A 19,879-nucleotide genomic window follows, 5' to 3' on the forward strand; every position below is an offset into this window, starting at 1 on the left:
AGTCAATTGGAGAAGGACAAATATTTTATGGTCTCATTCATTCAGGAAATATAAAAAATAGTGAAAGGGATTAAAGGGGAAAGGAGAGAAAATGAGTAGGAAAAATCAGAGAGGGTGACAAAGCATGAGAGACCCCTAACTCTGGGAAACGAACAAGGGGTAGCGGAAGGGGAGGTGGGCAGGGGGATGGGGAGACTGGGTGACGGGCACTGAGGGGGGCACTTAACAGGATGAGCACTAGGTGTTATGCTCTGATTCTGGCAAATCAAACTCCAAAAAATATACATATACAAAAAAAAAAAGAAATACAGAAAAACAATAGTTGAATGTATAAGTAAATTAGAGTACAAACACTCAATGGGAAATTATGCAGTCATTAAAAGAATAAACTGTTTCTGTGATGCTATAAAAGCATCATGATTGTGATAAAATGCTTAATGAAAAATTACGACAGCAAATTTTATGTAATTATAGTTAGGTAAGAGATGTATGCATACCAAAGAGAAAATACAAGAAAAATAATTGTGGTAGAGGAAGAGATTATACAAGATTTTATTTTTTTCTCTGATACCCAAACTTCCTGTAATACTGTTGTAAGAATTGGCTGAGGAAGGCTGAGATTACAGAATACATGTGTTGGTGAGGACTGCAAAGAACAGACTATACATATAAGGTCCTTAAGGGAAGTTCCAAACAGTCTTGAAACCACCACGCATGCTCCTGTCCCCCTGTGGCTCTGTGTTTTGGTCAGAATTGTGAAAACACTCTAGATGAGTTGTTGCAGTGTTGAGTTCTCCCCTCTGGCATCTTACTCAGAAGGAAGGTGCCTTATCCTAAAGTAGTACCATCATTAAAAAGAACTGCCTTCCAGAACTACAGACTGTACATTCACATAGAGGGTGAGAAAGGACAAAGAGGGTGGTTAAACATCTCGATGACATCATGACAACCACCTAGAGTGCTCTGAGGGAGGGATCCTGAGGCCATGTTAAGGTTCAAGGCAAGAGTGTGGCCTGATTGTTTATTAATATCTGCCACAGGAATGGTATTAGGGAGGGATGGGGGCAAACACACACCTCACATTCGCCCCAGTTTGTTAGGAAATAAGCAAATGGAGACTTAAATTTTAAAACAAGAAGGAAAATAGAACTACCCCCTCTAACTTCGGGTTTATAGATTTCCATTCAAATGTGTGCATATTATTCTACTCGCCTCTCTTAGATCCATTCCTATTGAATGAAGAGGGCTATTACTTTGAGCACATTTCTACAATCAATGGAAGGCATGTGAATGCCTCTGCTTGCTACTGACAAATCTACTGAGAAGGAAAAGGAAAGCAGAAGTTCAAATTTTGCTAACCAGCTGTTTAAAAAGATCCAGGTCATTTTTATCATATCCCCAAAATTCCGTCTTACATTCTAGGCAGATCAGTCAACACACCCCATGATAGAATGAATAGAAAGCAAAATACAGCCTCTCTACTCAGGGGATCATAAAGTCATTAAATTGGATAGTTAAGTAGATTACACTGAAATTGGAAAATGTTTGACATAGCAAAAACCCAAATTCTGCAATGTGGTCATAATCATGGAAAAGATATAACTGCAGAAAGCCTAGAAAAAAAAAAATAAACCTATGTGACATGGTTGGTGTATGAGGGCATGGGAATGGGGTTATTTTCTTCTCTCCATCCCCCTAACATCATGTAATGTTACAACATCACTAACATCAAGAAAGAATACATTCTTAAAAAAAAAAAAAAAATCCGGCCATCATAAAGAAGTAGATATTTAAGTATGTTCTCTTCACTTTGATTCAAGTTTTTAGTATAGTTTTATTCATTCAACAACTATTTATGGAGTGCCTACTTTATGCCAGGTGCTGTTCTAGGTACTTGAGATGTAGCTGCAAAAAAAAAAAAAAAAAAAAAAAAAAAAAAAAAAAAAATTCCCTCACCTTGACAAATTTACCTATTGGAAGTGGAGCTCTATGTGTTAAATGTAAACTCACTGGCCCTGGAAGCTTGTGTAATCTAGTAAAGATTATTATAGGGCTTGGGACAAAAATCTTACAATTTTATATGGCCATATCAGGTTATATCTGTCAGTTGACTGAGGCCAAGAGTTACTCTTAATCATCACTGTATCTTAGCCATCAAAAGGAACCTCTCCAACCTTTATTTATTTAAAAAAAAAAAAAAAAGGTTTTGAGTGACTACTGATTTCCAGGCACTGCTACAGGATTGAGTTCTCCAGTAGTGAGCAATATAGATGTGATTCCTGCCTTCATGACACTTACAATGTAGGAAGGCACAATTTATAAATAAATATACGGTACTTACAAACTGTGATACCTGTTTTCAGAACATGGAGGTAGTGTTAGAGAACAATGGTGAATGGGTGGAGTCCTACTTAAGTAAGACTGTGAGGAAGGGCCTTTCTGAGGAAGTAGTATACATATTGATCCCTGTCAAATGAGAATGGGTTAGTCACAGGAAAGGAGGTGGAAGAGCGTCTTGTCAGCTGAGAACTCCATATACATAGTAGGAGGTAGGAGGGAACATGGCATTTGGAGGACATAAAAGGTGCCCAGTGAGATGAGAGAAAAAGAAAATGCAAGTTAGAAGGTCTTTGAGACCCAAGTGGGTAGTTTGGATTTTATGTGAAATGCATTATTCTCTGTGGGTAAAGTAATAAAACCTTGGGAGACATTAAAGAAAACTTAAATAAATATAGAGAGATTTAATATTGTAAAGATGTCAACTACCACCCATGATGTTCTATATGTTCAATGCAATTCTCACTAAAACTACCACAGGGGTTTTCATTAAATTTGGTGAGTGGATTATAAAATGAAAGAGCCAAGGGCAGGAATTATCAAGATGTTTATGAAGAAGGACGAGGAGGAAAGAGCTCTGTCAGAAATCAAAATTATGTGTGAACTATCATAATTATGACTGTGTGTGATTGTGATGTGTGGTTCTCCCATGGACAGGGAGCTCAGGAACTAATTAATGCATGTAAGGAATTCTGGCCTATGTCAGATAAGGCTGGGTGGATCACAGAAAAAGAGGGGCAATTTTCAAAAGGACCTCGAAAAAGTGCTTATCTATACAGAAAAAAAAATGAATTTTGCACCCCATCTCATGCCATACACAAAAATTAACTGCAGATAGACCAAAGACTCAAATTCAGAGAGAAAAACCATACACCTGTTAGTAGGAATATAGGGAATCATCTTTGTCACCTTGGTTTAGAGAAAAGTTTTTGAAGGACACAGAATGTGCTAACTAAATACGTAAAGACTGATAAAATTGACCACATTATATAATTAAGGGCTTTCGTTATCAAATGATACTTTACAGGAAGCAAAAAATGGCAGCTACATTTGTAACTGACAAAGTAGTATCATAAATAAATAAAGGACTACTACATATCAATAATAAAACAGATAATCCAATAAGAATTGGGCAAGAGACATGAATAGGTATCCCAAAGAAAAGGAAATATAAATGAGTAACAAATATACAAAAATATACTCAACCTTTTTAATAATCCAGGGAATACAGAATACAATAATGAAATACCATTTTATACTTATTTAACTGTCCAAAATTAGTAATCCTGACAATACCAAATATTGGAGAGGATTTGGAATCCTAGGAGCACCTATACTTTGCTGCCATGAATATATGTTGGTGAGACTACTTTGGATATAAACTCAAGAGAAAAATCTTACACATATACAATAGGAGATATGCTCAAGGATGCTCATCATCACTGTTGACAAAGGTAACATCTGGAAGCAATCCCAAATGCCTATCAAAGGCTATCTGACAATGCATTATGATATCTTCACACAATGGAACATTAAACATCAGTCAAGATGAATGTGCTAGGCTGCATTCATCAATAGGAATGACCGCTGGCAATATAATATAGAGTTGAAATGTTTCAAAAAATTATATACAATTTATAATTTGCTTTATTAGTCTCTTAACTTGAATAAAAGATAATGTTTATATAATTAAATAGATTGTTATACATAATTTTTTATTCAAGTTAAGAGACTAATAAAGCAAAATAATATACCTTTAAGGAACACATACAAGTATGTGTAAAACTATATAAAAGGGAATTATATACAAGATTCAGGATAGCAGAGAGAGTCAGGAGGTTGAAATGAAAAGAGCTCATAAGTAGATATAAGATACTGTCAAAGTTCTGGTTGCCTTGGGAGCTGATATGTTATTCCAAAAATGGATTAACAAAGAAGCACCAAAGAAGGTCATCTACAGACCAGTGAGGAAAGTGTTTGATGAAACTAGAAGTAATAATAATTCAATTCCGGGCATCCAAGAGGTAGGCCAGAGCAGGAAGGATCCTTTGAAGCTATCTGGTCCAATTCTCCCAGGTCTTAGAGATAAAAGCCAAGGCCCAGGGAGGGGAAAGGGACTCACTCAAACACATTACTTGACCATGGCAAACTAAAAGTCAGGCTTAAATTTCCCAATTGCGTAATTTACTATTTGACTTGAAGTGACATGAGCAGGCTAAAAAATACACAAAATAAAAAGAAGACAAAGACAGCAGTGACCATTTTTATGACATACATTCTGAAGGGGTTGGAAGGAGACCAGGTGTGTATGTGTGCATGTGTGCCCACTTGCATGCATGCATGTGTGTGTGCTGTATGTATGCATGCACATACTGAGTGTACAGTGATGGAGGCCAAAGCTCCATTCTTGGATGCTAAGTTTTAATGAACTATTTTTCTCTTAATGAAGCGTGAAGAAAAAGTAGCTCAGAGTGAGGGGAGGAGAGCCATTGGCTAACCTCCTGAGGCCAATGAAAGGATAATCTCTGATTCACAGATTTGAATTCAGCCTCCACATTTTCCAGTAGGAAGCCTCCGATGTCCTGATGATAGATGAGAACTTGCAATCATGCTTCATGAGGGTCCCAAACACGGGGCTGCTCTGGCTAGAACAGAAGTGAAAGAGTCGGCCAGTTAAAAGCAGCAAGTCCATGCCTCGTTGCCCAGTCCAGGTGGAATTCCAAAAGGAGAAACATGCTAAAACATCTGAGATGAAAAGAGAACAGCTTACGATGTTTAAAGAGGCTCTTGGCAGCTGAGACACCGCCGCTGGGCACAGCTTACTGAAAAGACCACGTAGCCAAAGAGAGGGTTCCATTTCCAAGCACGTGGCTGTGTGTACAGCTGTTCCTCTCAAGGTCCTCTGGGTGCCCAATGCATCAAAACACAGTTTTCCTGCCATGTAAGAAACATGAAGGAGAGCCTGTGCTCTGCCAAATGCAGAACTACCTTGTCATTTCTTCCCTCTACTCTCCTAGGACAAGGGTAAATGCCAGGGATTAGGTTTAACCTGTAGATTCTTTTTTTTTTTTTTAATTCAGAATTTTCTTTAAGAGAGGAATGATGGCAGAGGGCATGGGAAACAGTGGAGAGCCTACGGAAATACCAGGGAGCTTTTACTATGACATTCCTATGGCATGGATAGGAGGTGACCGGAGCTCCTCCAGTCTGGGGGGAAGACAGATAGAGAGCCCTGTGTCTCTGGTGTCTCCTACATAGTTAACTCTCCAAAGAAACAGGGCAATTCTGAGGATGCAATTGAGCATATATAGCATCTCTCTCTCTCTCTCTCTCTCTCTCTCTCTCTCTCTCACACACATACACACAGGAACATGTAAGTACATATGTGCATACATGTACCAGTGTGCAACCATATAAACTCCCACACATACATGCTTGTACGTGCACATGCCAAGACAATATACTCATCCACACGTGCACACTCTGCGAATATTCTCTATGCAGCGACTTCTACTGTTTTCTTAGAGCTAAACTGATGATTAATGTTTATTGGAAAGCCTTCCTATTTGCCAGGAGAACATGATTTCCCATTTTAGGTAACAAATGCTATGCATCTGTTGATGCCCTACTATCACACTACCTGGCTCCTCCACAAACACACAAGTTGTAACAGAAAAAAAGAAACACCCTAAGGCAATTATACAGGCTTTCCTGATATTCCGTAAGTGGATGACAGGCAGCTCTAATGGTCTTACTTACATAAATGTAACTTACTCACATCAGAACACAACTTCCTTCCCTTCCAGACTCGGAGTGCCAGAAATCATTCTTTTCAACCCATAGCCGTTTCTATTGAGACACCTGTCAACCTGCCTGTCAGCCCAGCAGACCTGTGTATGGCATCTACCCAGGGATGCCTGCGGTTTTCAAATCTCTGGAAGAGCAATATCCTATTGAGTGATGGGCTAAGGGTTAGGAAAAAATGGCTCCTAGACATCCCAGGGCCCTGACTTAAGATCTAAAAGGAGCCCTCTGGGCAGATTTGCTGAGTTTTGTGTGTACATATGTCTTTTTTAATCTTACAAGTAAACAACAGAACTAATTTCTCCTGTCCAGGGGAGGGGACATTCATAGGGTAAGCTTTGCGCTGGGCTCCAGCATCAGAATTGCAAGCCAGCCTTGCTAAGATGCAAGGGGATACTGACAAACTGGTAAGGCCCTATGTGCCTTCAGTTACTCCACAAACTGTTTAGCAATTTTGAGGAAAAAAGGCCATGGTTCTTCTTGAATTCAAGCCTTAAAATAATTACTACCTAGCACCTATCTGTGTATGGGTGATTTGGCTATAACATTAGGTAATGCTGGATTCTGGCAGAGTGGAATGAAGAGGAGGGAAGGCTAGAGTCAAGACTTTATTTAGCTGGTATTTGGGTAGGATAACATATCAGGGTGAATTTACTGGATTCATTTTATGTAGTATTTTCCCCCAACCCTGGATGTACATTAGAATTTCCTGAGGAACTTAAAAAAAAAACAACCCACATGGATAAACACTTGCCCAGAGATTCAGATTTATTTGGACTGCAATGAGATCCAGGCATCCATCCATCCTCCATCCATCCATTTATATATCTACCTACCTATTTATTTATCAATGTTTTTGGGGTCTCAAGATATGATTCTAATCTTCAGCCAAGCTTGAAAACCACTAAACTTGTCAGACAAAACTTTCACCAATTACTCCTTGTTAAGATAAAGCACAGATTCACGCATTTGCTCAAGGAGTGTTTATTGAGCACATACTATGTGCAACCTTCTCTTTTAGGTCCTCAATGCACACTGAAAATCAAAAACAAATATGGCCAGCATCAGTTCAAGACCAAAGGGAAGAGCCATTGACACAGTTCAATTCTGAAGGTCATCTGTCAGCAGAATCCCATCTTGCTCAAGAAAGCTCAGGGGTTTTTTTTGTTCCATTCAGATCTTCAGCTGATTGGATGAGGCCCACAAACACTATGGAAGGCATCTACTTTACTCAAAGTTCGCCCACTTAAATGTTAATCTTATCCAAAAATGCCCTCACAAAAATACCCAGAATAATGATTGACCTCCTATCTGGGCACCACAGCTCAGCTAAGTTGGCACATCAGATAAATATCACACGGCCCATTCCCTTAGGAGCCTAAGGGTCCCATAGATGATACTAAAGCACACAAACAGCGGGAGTTCAGACTGAAAATGGTAGAAAAGAAATAAGCAAGTTGCTAGATGAAGTGGACAGGAGAGGGAAAACATCTCTTGGAGGTGAATAAGAGGAAGGAGCCAGTCATGAGAACTATAACGTGACATGTACTCTGGGCAGAAGAAACAGCATTCGCAAAGCCACGTGAGCTGCAGGGAACTTGGTGGGATTGAGAAAATCGCAGAAGGCTGCGGCGGGGTGGGCAGCCCGGGTGGCTCAGTGGTTTAGCGCCGCCTTCAGCCCGGGGCCTGATCCTGGACACCGGGGATCAAGTCCCACGTCGGGCTCCCTGCATGGAACCTGCTTCTGCCTCTGCCTGTCTCTGCCTCTCTTTCTCTCTCTCTCTGTCTCTCATGAATAAATAAAATCTTAAAAAAAAAAAAAAAGGCTAGAGGGGCTGGTACACAGAAAGCCAGGGGAAGAGAGGCAGGATATAAAGTCAGAGGCAGGCAGAAGCCAGATCATTAAGGGTTGAGAGTTAAGACGAAGCCAAAGCAGGAAGGGTATATGCCCGGATTTACCTGCTAAGATCCCTGTCTGGCCATAGCATGCAGTGGAATAGTGTGAGTGGGGGCCAGGGGATGGATAGAGAGGTCCCGAAATGATGCAGGCATCAGATGAGTGCTCAGAGCAGGGTGGCGGTAGAGATGGGACCACATGAACCAACCTGTGTCTATTCTGGCAGGAGGAGCAATCAAACTTTCTAGAGCATGAGATGTGTGGCAGGTGGGGAGGAATGAATGATTCCCACATTTCTGGCTTAAACAATTCAAAAGCAACAAGAGCCTTCTTGCCTAGTTGGAGCCTGGCTCAAGTTATACCCAATAACCACCCGCATTATGCAAATTGTGTATCCTCATTAACGTAGAAGCAGCCTGAATTATGCAAAGTCTTGCTTTGGGCTGCGTTAGTCACTTCCTCCTATATCCCCCTCCAGCTCATCAGGGCCGCATTCCATCGCCCCCCACTGTCCCTCTGCGGACCAGAGCCCTGTGCCTGTCTGGGGAGAGTGAGCCCGAAGAGGCCACTGCGGCCAAGCCAGGGGACAGGAGGAAGGTGTGCCTGAACATCCAAACTGAGTCAGCAGCTCCTACGGGCGTCGGTCTGCGAGAGTTTGCTCAGGAGCCCCTGCACTCAGCCGGCCCCCTCTCCATCCCGGGATGCCTGCTCCAAGCCCATGCAGAGCACCTCCCAGTCTCAGCTTCCTTGTGATGTGCTCGGCTCAGATGGAACGTGGATTTCTGGGGCTCATGCTTTTTGCTCAGATCAAATCCAACCATCTGTACGCTGGAAAAATATTGACAACCCTCTGACCTATCGTACCTTTTCAAAGCGCTCCCACTCGGGAATGCCGCCTTGTTTTACTGAGGCGAAGTCTGTGTTTTATTTAACTCTGAACGCTAGGCGCCTAGAATAGCTTGCAAGATAAATGTCAATCAACTCTAGCATAATCAAGACACCCATTCCTGCCTCATTAGGGTCCTCTCATTCCCTTTAAGCTTCTCAGATTTATACACTGTAATTAGAAACTTGGTGATTCTGAGTGCTCAATGGCAAGGCTTATTGGGAAGCTTCACGTGTCTGAATTTTAAATATTTTCACACTTCGTTAACCCAGTTGCTAGTGTAACATCTTCTGGCCCAATTCCCTCACACTGTGTGGTTTTTATTTTTGGACAGAGACGAGAACAATTAATTGAATTGAAACGCGTATTGATTACTGTTTTTCATGAACTCCGAACAGCTTGCTTCTGAATGATTTTATTGAAGAGTTTTTAAACAACTGGCTGGATTGTCTCCTCTGTGACCTCATTCTGGCTATAAGCGCCTGTCTGCAGTTGTGACGGTCTGTTCTGGGTGAGTTGTGTTGCTCACAAGAGCTGAGTCGGAGTGGGAGAGGTCACGCCAACCTTCGCACGCAGGCCCTGGATAGGGGAACCCTGGTATCTCATTCAAACTCAAGCAGGGCTCTGGAAAACTCTATGGGAACGGCTTGTTTCCACATCCCCAATGAAGCTACTTGGCCCTTCAGTTCCATGTGAGCAGGGATATTACTCAGTTCATTCAAAGGCCACACAGAAGGTCTGCAGTGTTCTCATCGAGCAGAGAGCTTCCTGCGTCCAGGCTGTGAACTTGTAAAATGTCTTAGGCCAGTGCTTCTCACACTTGTATACGTACATGCATCATCTGGAGATCTTGTTAAAATACAGAAGCTGGTTCAGTGGGTCTGGGGTGGGGTCTGAACTTCCGCATGTCTGAGGTTGATCTGCTGGTTTGTGGATATGAGGCCTCTGACATTGCCTAACTCTGAGCACCATGTGTCACTCTGGTAGGAAACTGATCACAGAAGCGCACACTGTATGTCACACCAAATTACGAATCCCCAAAGATCTGAGGCCATGGTCTAATTCATCCTAATGCCTCACATCACAATGACAGCGAGATGGGCTTCAGTGGACTCTGATGAGCACTCTGAGCTCCCCCTTCAGCGGGCAGGGAGAGAGGTCATAACTGCTGGAGAATTAGACTGTTTCACAGCCCTAGGGTGGCATTAGGGTCAGGGGTAGGCTCCTGTTCCTTAGGGAAGGAAGGCCTAGGGTCTCACAGTCCATGGCTCTAGGGAACTCCTCAAGATAAGAACTCCTAACTGAAAGAAAGGCCTCAAAGTCCAGGTTAGCAGCAGGAAAGACGCAGTTGTGACAAAGCTTTCACATCTTCCACCTGGGTACAAATTCTTCTGATAAATAGCTGAGCCCTCATTGCAATACCATAAGTGATGGAAATGTCCTTGCCTCTGGCACATTTTCCAGACGTTTCCAAGATGCTTGTGTACCCACAGCTCATTAACCATATAAAAGCCGAGTGGTCTTTTAAAAAATATAAATCTGATTCTTTCATTCTTCTACTTAAAATTCTCCTAGGGCTTTCTATTTCTCTCAGGATAAAGCACAAACTCTAGAAGCCTTGAGCAACCTGCCCCTGCCCCCACACTTCCCACATGGTCTCATCATCATCCTCCGTGCTCATGAAGCTTTAGTCACTTTGACCTTCTTCCTATTTGTTAAACATGCCAAAGTCATTCCTACCCCAGGGCCTTTGCACTAGCTGTTTTTCTTCAAGTGTCATCACTGCTTTGTGCTCAAAGACTCTGGCCACAGGCAAAGTTTCAATAGCAGAGCAACTCCACAATGAGGTATAAACCTTTGATTTTGTGGGTTTGACATGGACCTGTTTTTCTCATTCTTAACCAGTTGAAGCCCAGAATAATCTGACACCTTCACATTACAAAGAGGGGATGTAAACCCAGAGACAGAATGAGACATAATCAAAGCCACTGAGATTTGACAGAACTGTCCAAGGATGGACACAGAGCTTGTGACTTACACTCATGGGGAAGGAAATTTAATTTTTAAATTTACTTGAACCTATGCACTGAATAGCATTCACAATATTTACATAGTCATAACCCTCCTTTACTACATGCACTGCCCCTTTTCTTGGCTTTTGACTTTGCCAAGACCAAGGTCATATATAGGAAGGTGCAGAGAATCCTAGGCTTCTCTTCTAGTTGTGTTATCCTATTTTTCTTTTTCACAAAATATACTATTTGAGACCAGAAGACGGTGATTTGTAATTTATGGGTTCCTCTCTAGATATTACAACCAGAACCTAATTTTAAAAATCAAATTGGTTTCATCTAATTAAATTTGGAAATTGCCTCATAAACACATACTCTGTTATAAATGTCTTTAAAAGCAAGGTCTCCCGCTTATGATCTGGGGCAGGAATGGGTTGAGCCCAGCATGGAAGGGACTCCCCGTCTCTCTGCTCAGGAGGACAAATCTTCGTATCCATTGCTGAGATTTTCTAAAGAGTAGTGTGGTCTAGAGCAGTGTTTCTCCAACTTTCATGCCCATGTCAGTTACCCAGAAATCTTGTTCACATAGAAACTCTGATTCAGAAGGTCTGGTGGGGTCTGAGATGCTGTGTTTCTAACCAGCTCCCAGGTTGTACGCCAATGCGTGGACCACACAGAGTGAGGGCCAAAGGCATCCACACCTGAATTCAGGACCTACAAACTGCCACCTCAGCTATATGACCTGGTCTTCACACTTGACCCCTCTAAGTTTCAATTTCCATATCTTTATGCACTGTGAGAGCTAGCATTTATTGGTGCTATTTCTAAATGCCAAGCACAACGTTAAACATCTATCTATGTTTATAAATGAAGATAAATGAGAGGCTACTTGATGTAGCCACAGTCACACAGCAAATAACTCTGACAGAGCTAGGGTTCAGAACTAGGCTGTCCAACTTCAAATGCCAGCATTCTTACCTTTTGAGACCCCACTAGCTTTCGATGCACATGGTCACAGCCACATTCATGCTCAAAATACAATGACCTCAGCCCACAACCTCCTTGGCTCCCTTCACGGCAACATCCAAGACGTTTTAGCATATTCCTGAAAGGTGACTTCCAGCAGTCACACACAAGTCAGACAGGTGCAGCCTTCCATCGCTGGTTCTCTGTAATCACAGCCCAGAGAGCAGCCAAGAAGCTGCCTGAAGTTGTCTTGCCTGAGCTGTGCCCAGGACAGCCTACCACAGACATGCCAGCATCTCTTCAAGTGGTCTTTGGAAACCTATAAGGTTAAGGGTTCACGCATGAGTGAGAAGGGTGCTCTGTGCCAGGCTATGCCCACCTTGGTGACCAGAGCTCCAGAGAGTGTGCCACGTACTGAGGCCTCAAGTCAAGGAGCTGTGGCTCAAACACAGCATGCCGCTCACAGCTGGGATTGCTCCCTTGCTCCCTCTCTCCACCCATTCCTCTCTTCTTCTTATAGAACAGCATGAGTGGGTTTCCTAGCCCAGCGAGGGTCCGTCCCATTAGAGCAAGAAGTATATTGCTCCCAAGGAAGGAGTTGGTCTGTGCAAGGACAGGAGTCCCCCTGCCACATGGCCCAGCCCAGTGGTTTCAAGTACAGCTAGGTACAAGCACCAGGGCCTTTTCAGGACAGAGCTGTCCTCAATTCAAGGCTAAAAGAGAAAAAATAAGGAGACTCATGAGTTATTCATAAAGCCAAATTTATTCAATTTGAAGGACTGCCTTTTATTCTTAAATTATGTCCTTTCTATATTTTTGAAATTATGTCTTTTATGAAATGATGTTAATAAAAAATGGTAAAGAACTATATGTTGGTCCTCCAAACCATTCAAGATGTTACTGGCCTGTGAATTCCAAAAATCTGGAACATCTGGCATAGAGAGCCATTTACGTAATAGTACCAAAGACCTTAAATTCTGGGTCCCTGCTCTCAGCTTTACAGAGAGCAGGTTGCCACACACAGGAAATGTCTGTTTCGTGTGTGCATGTGTGTGTGTATGATTGTAGCATCTGCTTCACAAAGAAGGACCCGTAGATTGAAATGGGTTTCCAGCCCTCTCTTCCCCAGTGAGGTACTACTGAACAAACATGTCTTGGGCAAGGTCGACATGGTCCCTCCCCTCCTCTGGCAGGTTTGCCAGGAAGGAAGCCTCTCCCAACCATGTGGCCCAAGATGGAGCATGAGACAGCTTTCCTTTTGAGGGATGCTAGATGTGGTGAGTCAAGGCATTTTCTGAAGATGTACATGATGGGTAGTTTTCTCCTTCCTTGGAGAGCTCTGAAGTCCTTCCAGATCTCTCTAGAGAGCTCTTGCATCTACCAAATTCATCCTAAATATTTCTCTCTCACCAATACTCTTTAGCTTTCCTCCCTTATGTGGGGATATTCATCCCCAGCTCACAGTACCTCTCAGTACCTTTCTGCTTGAGCCCTCTGGGTCTGTGGTGCATTCTAGCCTGAGGATGCTTGGAACTGTTGCCGCCTTACAGTCTTTGGAGGAACCCTACCCCTCCTACTCCCACTTTACAAGGGAGGAAGCTGCCCAGAGAGCAGAGTAGCTGCCAGAGGTCACGGGAGATCTTGGCGGCACTGCCAGGACACTGGTCTCCATCCCTGCAGCGTCAGCTTCCTGCTCTTCCCTCTGCACTCCTGTGCTCTCCGGCATGCCACAGTCTCCAGGGGTCTCAAAATATGCGGGGTGGGACAAGAGTCACCTCTGACCACATCTCAGTACTAGAATTCAGCTCTCTCAGCCTTATCGAAGGTTGTTTGTGTTTGTTTTACAATGGACTTCTACACACTTTAAGTCTCAAAGTTTTCAGTTTCACGCTGTGTCGGCTGGATAGATACCTTCCTACCTGAGGAGGTTCCACCTCTGATATGACAAGGCCCTGCTAATGCGTGGTTGGGGATGGGGTAGGGTGGGAGGGCTTTCTGATGCCATTACCCGAGTAGCAATAAAATATGCTGTGGCCACACAATGATATCAAGGCTCAAGAATCATGCCACCCCAGGGTCAGAGAATGACACTGGGATTTGCTTGGAAGCCCTGAAACTGACAGGTGTAGGAGGGGCATCAAGTGAGTATTATGGTTTTTCAGATAAACTGAACTATCACAGCTGTTTGCCAGGTGAGGATCTTCTTGGCTGTGCTGGGACAATCTGCCTCCCTGTGTGCCAGTTCCTTTCTCAAGAGATTGCTAATCACTTCAATGTGTGGGATTGTCCAGTTTTCTTCATCACTGAGGCTTGTCAAGCAGCTTAGCTGTATGCCCTCGTGTTTTCTTCCCAGCCGCACTATTGGAAACTCTGGGTAAGTTGTGTCTCTCACTCACCTTCATGCCCTCAATGGAGCTCTGACCACAGCAGGAATTCGCCAACTTCAGGCTGAAGTAAACTGAATAAAGCCAAGCCAAGTGATAACAGTGAAAGGGTCCTCTTACCTCATAGAGTGTGATGACCCCATTAGTCTCATTGGGAGGTTTCCACTGGATGTAGATCTTCTCCTCAAAGGGCCCTCCTTGGATGGATTCTAGGGGCACAGCTCCTGGAACTACAGAAGGGAAAAAGTTAAGAAGCTGATGTCACCTTCCATCCCATTCCCCCAGCCCTGTTGCCCTATAACAGCAGTTGACCAAGCTCTCCTATAAAGGCTCAGACGGTGAATACTTTAGGTGTTGTGGGCCATGCAGTACCTACTGCAACTGCTCAGCTTTGTGCTTGTAGCACAAAAACAGCCGCAGACAATCCATAAACAAATGGGCATGGCTGCTTTCCAAAACAACTTTATTTATAAAAAAAGGCAGTAGGCTGGTGTTGACCTATGGGCCATAGCTTGCTAACCCCTAACCTTGCTCTCCTGGATAGCCAATGGCTTCTTCTCTGTAGACTGAGCAAGTCTGTTCTTGAATTAAGCTGATCAATGTAGGGAGGACACCAGTAAGCCTCAGCATTCCGAGCAGCTGGGGGTCTAGAATTACACTCTTGCCTTAGGATTGGTAACTGAAGAATGTAAAGTGAGCTTCACTACCATTCCCCTGACCCTGCCAAGTTGTCTCCAACTATGAAGGAGTCTCCAACTATTCCTCAGTTTCCTAATTCCTGAATCCAACAGGATCCATGTGTCTTGAAATCTCAAACCAATTACGTGAAGTCTGTCTCATTGCAAGAAGGCAGCTAGTTTGTCTCATTGCTGAGCCTCCGATGCCTGGCACAGTGTAGATGCTTAATAACCATTTGCTGGTTGGTGGAGTAGATGAATAAATGACCCATGCCAGCATGTGTCCTAATGAGCAAAACCTTTCCTAGGCTGCTTCTGTAACCAGGTCAGTTTTCCTGCCAGCGTCCTCCTGCTGGATTCCAGCATCATTATGACAGTCTGGAAGATGCTGAACCATAAAATAAATGATTCTCCAAACTTTCAGTTATAACCCCCTAGGGAATCATGAATTCATGTAAATCATTACTGGATCTATTTATATTTTGGCATTATAAAAGCAGGTACTTTTACTAAGCACTTACTCTTTGATCAGAATTTTACATACATTATTTCGTTTAAGCCACAAAACAGCTCTGCCCAGTATGTATTATCTCCTTTGTGCTGATAAGGGAACTGAGGCTAAGAGAATTAAATAACTTGCTCAAGGTCATCCAGCTCTTAAGTTGTAAAGAGGGAAATGAACACCTGTCTGTGAGCTTCAAAGCATATACTCTTAATCATCACGCTATGCCTCTCTCGATATAGCCTTGGCCATATGTTGCAATCAGTTCCCTATTGTTAAATTAAAATATATTTAGTTTTTCCCATTATGGACATGATACACAGAATTTGTTGAATATTAAGAATATACAAAAAGGGTAAAAAAAAAGGAAAAGAACAAAATCATTCATAATCCTCATAACTGGAGATATTTTTTCCAGTATTTTTATGCCTATGCATATACATACTTTATTTTTAAAAACTGAATTCCTACTGTGCATAGAGTGTTGTGACCTTCTTTTATCACTAAATGAAACATGGGTTTTTAAAAGATCCTTAAATGTTCTTTGGAGCCACGCATTTTAATGCCCCATTATAGTCACCATTATTACTGGACGTTAAAATTGGTTTGAATTTTTTATGATGATAAGTAACATGGCCATGAGAATTCTTATAAATAAGTATTTTCATGAAACTCTGCTGGTCTCCCTAAGGTAAATTCTTAGAAATTAATTTATTGGGCCAAAGTACATGAACTATATTATTTTTAAGGCTTTTGACACATATTGTCAGATTGCCTTCCACAGAGTTTATACCATTCTCAGTTCCCCAACAGAAGAACATGACTATTCCCAATCCTTGCCAACAGTGACTATTTAAAAAATTAAGTGTATGTGTGTGTATCCTTTTTAGAAAACTGGAGAGTGAAGGTTTTTTTCAGTTTAATTGGACATTTGCATTGATTCTTTTATGAATATGCTCTTTATACCCTGTTCTCATTTTCCTCTATGGCTCTTCATTTTTGTCCATCTTGTCTTATGGGTTTGTAATTATAATCTGTTTTTAAAAGACATAAGCTGTTTTTTCCTTTTTTTTGCATGGGTTGCAAATATTTTTGTCAGTTTTTCATCTGCTTCTTGAATCTTTTAGGTATGTATAAGCTTCTAAGTCATCAGATCTCTAATTGCTTTCCCTTATCTGTTCATCCTTGCCACAAATATCAGGACTTTGAGGTAGGAGCACAAAGTTTTAGGAGAATTATAACAAGCAGAAAGAATCTAGTCCAGCAAGTTAGGATACTAAGTGGAAGATAAAAGTCAACAGATTAGCAAAAGTTCCTAGGCCAAAAGTACAGAGGGTAGGTGTTGGAATGTGGTGGATTGCTTTGTGAGTGCAAAAGCGGAAGTAGTAGGGCCATCCTAGACAGAAAGGATGGTTAACTCATCGACGGAGTGACCAGGATATAGAAGAGAGGCAGATGGTGCATGAGACTTGCGGCAGCTGAGCGAATGTGATTTGGTGGTGATGGATAAGAGTGCAACAGAAAAAAGATTCAAGGAAGACCCCAGCTCATCTGTTTTAGATACCTGGAGTGGGTCAGAGTGCTGCTGTTCCTTGAAAGGAAGCCTTTTAGGAGGGCTAGTTTTGGAAAGGAAGCCGGTGAGTTTTGTGATGCTTCATTTGAGGCGTGCATAGGACACCCGAATGGCAACACCGAGTAGCAGTTGGAGATATGAGATTGGGTGACTGTGTAGGGGGGAACCAAAGAAGCAGGTCCAGGATTAAGCCAAAGGGAACTACAATGTTAACAGTTAGGAGGAAACAAGGAAACAGAAACTGAGAAGCCATGTTCAGAGAGGCAATAAGAAAACCAGGAATGTGGGCTGTCATGGGAGCAATCGAAGGTGGATCTAGAAGGGCTTGGTTCACAGCAATGGACGTGACTGGGTAGTCATGTGAATTGTGAACTTAAATTTTCCCACTGAATGTATTGTCTTCAAGGTAACCTGTGACCTATGCAAGAGTAATTTAGGGGGAAAGCTGGCCTCACAGCCCTCTTGTGGACAGAGGAGAAAGTGGAAGGTGAGGGACTATGCCCAAACAAGTCAGTAATCTGGACCACGAAGGACAGGGATGCAGGAAGAGCAGGGGTGCTGTGGACCCCAGCAGCGGCCCCTCCCAAAGGCAGGAGAAGTTATGGCAGGATTGTAGGCAACCAGGAAAAATTCTAAACTGAAAAGTCAAAAGAATAGAAAAGAGACAGGAAGTGACTGGCAGTGGTCCTGTCCTGAAAAGGTAGGAACAGCTGTAGATGGAGAGAAAGCACCTTTCCTCTTGTGAGAGAAGACAAGAAAATGTGCAACTGCTCTGGAGTGGAGAGTTGGGGTATCCTTGTGGCTCCGTCTTCTTGACAAGCGAGGGTGAAACCATTTACCACCAGGCAGGAATTTCGAGAAGCTTTAAGAGGTGCAACTGAGCTGAACGGAGAAACGCAGATGCCAGTCTTAACAAGGGTCTATCCAGTGGAGGCTGTTGAGTGTGAATATCAAGCTGCCTGCACTCAGGCCACCTGTTTTCTTCCTTCAATTCCAGTTTGGAGCAAATTCTCTTTCTCACCCCAGAACGGAAGAATAGTCATCTGCATTTTCTTCTACTTGATTTATCCTCACCTTCTTTTTGAACCTAACTCATTAATCCATCTGGGATGTATTTTATACATTGCACAAAGTAGAAATCTAACTATAGTTCTTTACAGTTTTCTTAAGACAATTAATTGACTGGCCAGAAGTTTCCCCAGTGATTTAAAACACTATTTTACTAGCATGTTCAATTATTTTATATGCTGGCACGTGTTGTGTGGCTCCCTGTTCTGTTTCACTGAGCCCCGGCCTCTTATTCTGACAGTATCTCTCTGCTGTGTTCATATAACACATTTGAATAGTTGACAGAACAAGCCCTTTTCTTCTATTATTCTTTTTGTGCAAAGTCTTCTGGGCTCTCACTACCCATTTGTTTTTCCAGAAGAACTTTGGAAGAATTTTACAAAACTTCATGTTCCATCAGAACTTTTATTCCAGTTGTATTCTTCACTTCTCTGGGGGGCAAATGACACCTTTTTATAATGGGTCCTCTCACCAGTAATGCTGTACAAATCCTCACTTATTAATGCTCCTTTTTATGCCTCTTACTTAAAAATACATTTTTAAAATTTCTTACAAATTGCAGTCCTAAGACTTCACTGCTTTTGTTCATATTATTTTTGGCTCTGTTAAAAAGCAAATTGCTTTTGACTATTATGAAATCTATCAAAAGACAAAAGTACAAGTAATAAATGTATAGTTTATAAAGTAATTATAAAGTAAACACCCATGAACCCACTATCCTGTCTAAGAAATAAAACATCATTGTATCACTACAGCACCCTATGTGTCCCATACTGGTGACTTATCTCTCTCTCATTCAAGAATAGAAAACACCCAGTCATGTACTACCCCGAATTTTGTTAGTCATTCTCTTATATTTGGAGTTGTAAATATATACATGTATCTCAAGACAATATATAATTTCATTTCTTCTAGTTTTCTTTATACATACGAGCAACTCAATATTTGTATTATATGATTTGCATTTATCATTCAACATTGAGATTCATCCATGTTGATATATATAGTTTTATTTCACTCATTTTATGAATATACACCTATTTTGCCATTCTATACAGGGTGAGATGTACTATATAGATGGATGGTAGGACTACTTCTCAGAAGAGCTATCTTAGGACACAGCTCCTATATTTTTGGACATTCTTGAACATTTATAAGATTTCACTCAGGTTAACCTAGGAAGAAGATAGGTAGACTAAGGGTATTAATGTCTTCAGCTTTATCGAGTAAAGTTAAATTGTTTTCCAAAGTGGTGGTAACAATTTTTACTTCCACCAGCAATATTCTGATAGCTTCTACTTGTCTAAATCCTTACAACACTTCATATTGTCAGATTTAAAAAATCTAGACCATCTAGTAAGCATGAACTAACACTTCACTGAGGTTTTACTTGCTTTTTAGCTATTTGCTAAAGAGGTTGAGCATCTTTAATGTTTCTTGAACATTATTGTCATTTTCTTATTGATTTGTTGATTTGTAGAGGTTCTTTATATATTTATGTAACTGATCCTTTTACTGGCTACAGGTACTATAAAAATCTCTCAGTTCATGTGTTTTCCCTTTCTCTTTATGCTACCTTTGGATAAAGATTAGTTCTTAATTTTAATGTAGTCAAATTTATCAGATCTTTTCTGGAGAAGGAAAGACCTAGTAACTTGATTGTAGTAATCATTTCATAATGTATATGTATGTTAAATCATGCTGTTGTACATCTTAAATACATGCAATTTTATTTATCAAGTGTACCTCAATAAAGCTGGGAGAAAAATGACA

General features: G+C 41.7%; 1 protein-coding gene across 13 annotated transcripts in view; it reads right to left on the reverse strand.

The window, feature by feature from the left end:
- PTPRT (protein tyrosine phosphatase receptor type T) overlaps positions 1-19,879 on the reverse strand; it is a 1,036,563-nt gene that overhangs the window by 367,333 nt on the left and 649,351 nt on the right. For all 13 annotated transcript variants that reach the window (XM_072801053.1, XM_072801054.1, XM_072801051.1 and 10 more), the window contains exon 9: positions 14,407-14,516. In XM_072801053.1, coding sequence (XP_072657154.1) covers positions 14,407-14,516 — 110 coding nt within the window. The remainder of the gene's footprint in view (positions 1-14,406; positions 14,517-19,879) is intronic.

This window comes from Canis lupus, chromosome 26, assembly GCF_048164855.1.
Source record: "Canis lupus baileyi chromosome 26, mCanLup2.hap1, whole genome shotgun sequence".
Taxonomy (NCBI): domain Eukaryota; kingdom Metazoa; phylum Chordata; class Mammalia; order Carnivora; family Canidae; genus Canis; species Canis lupus.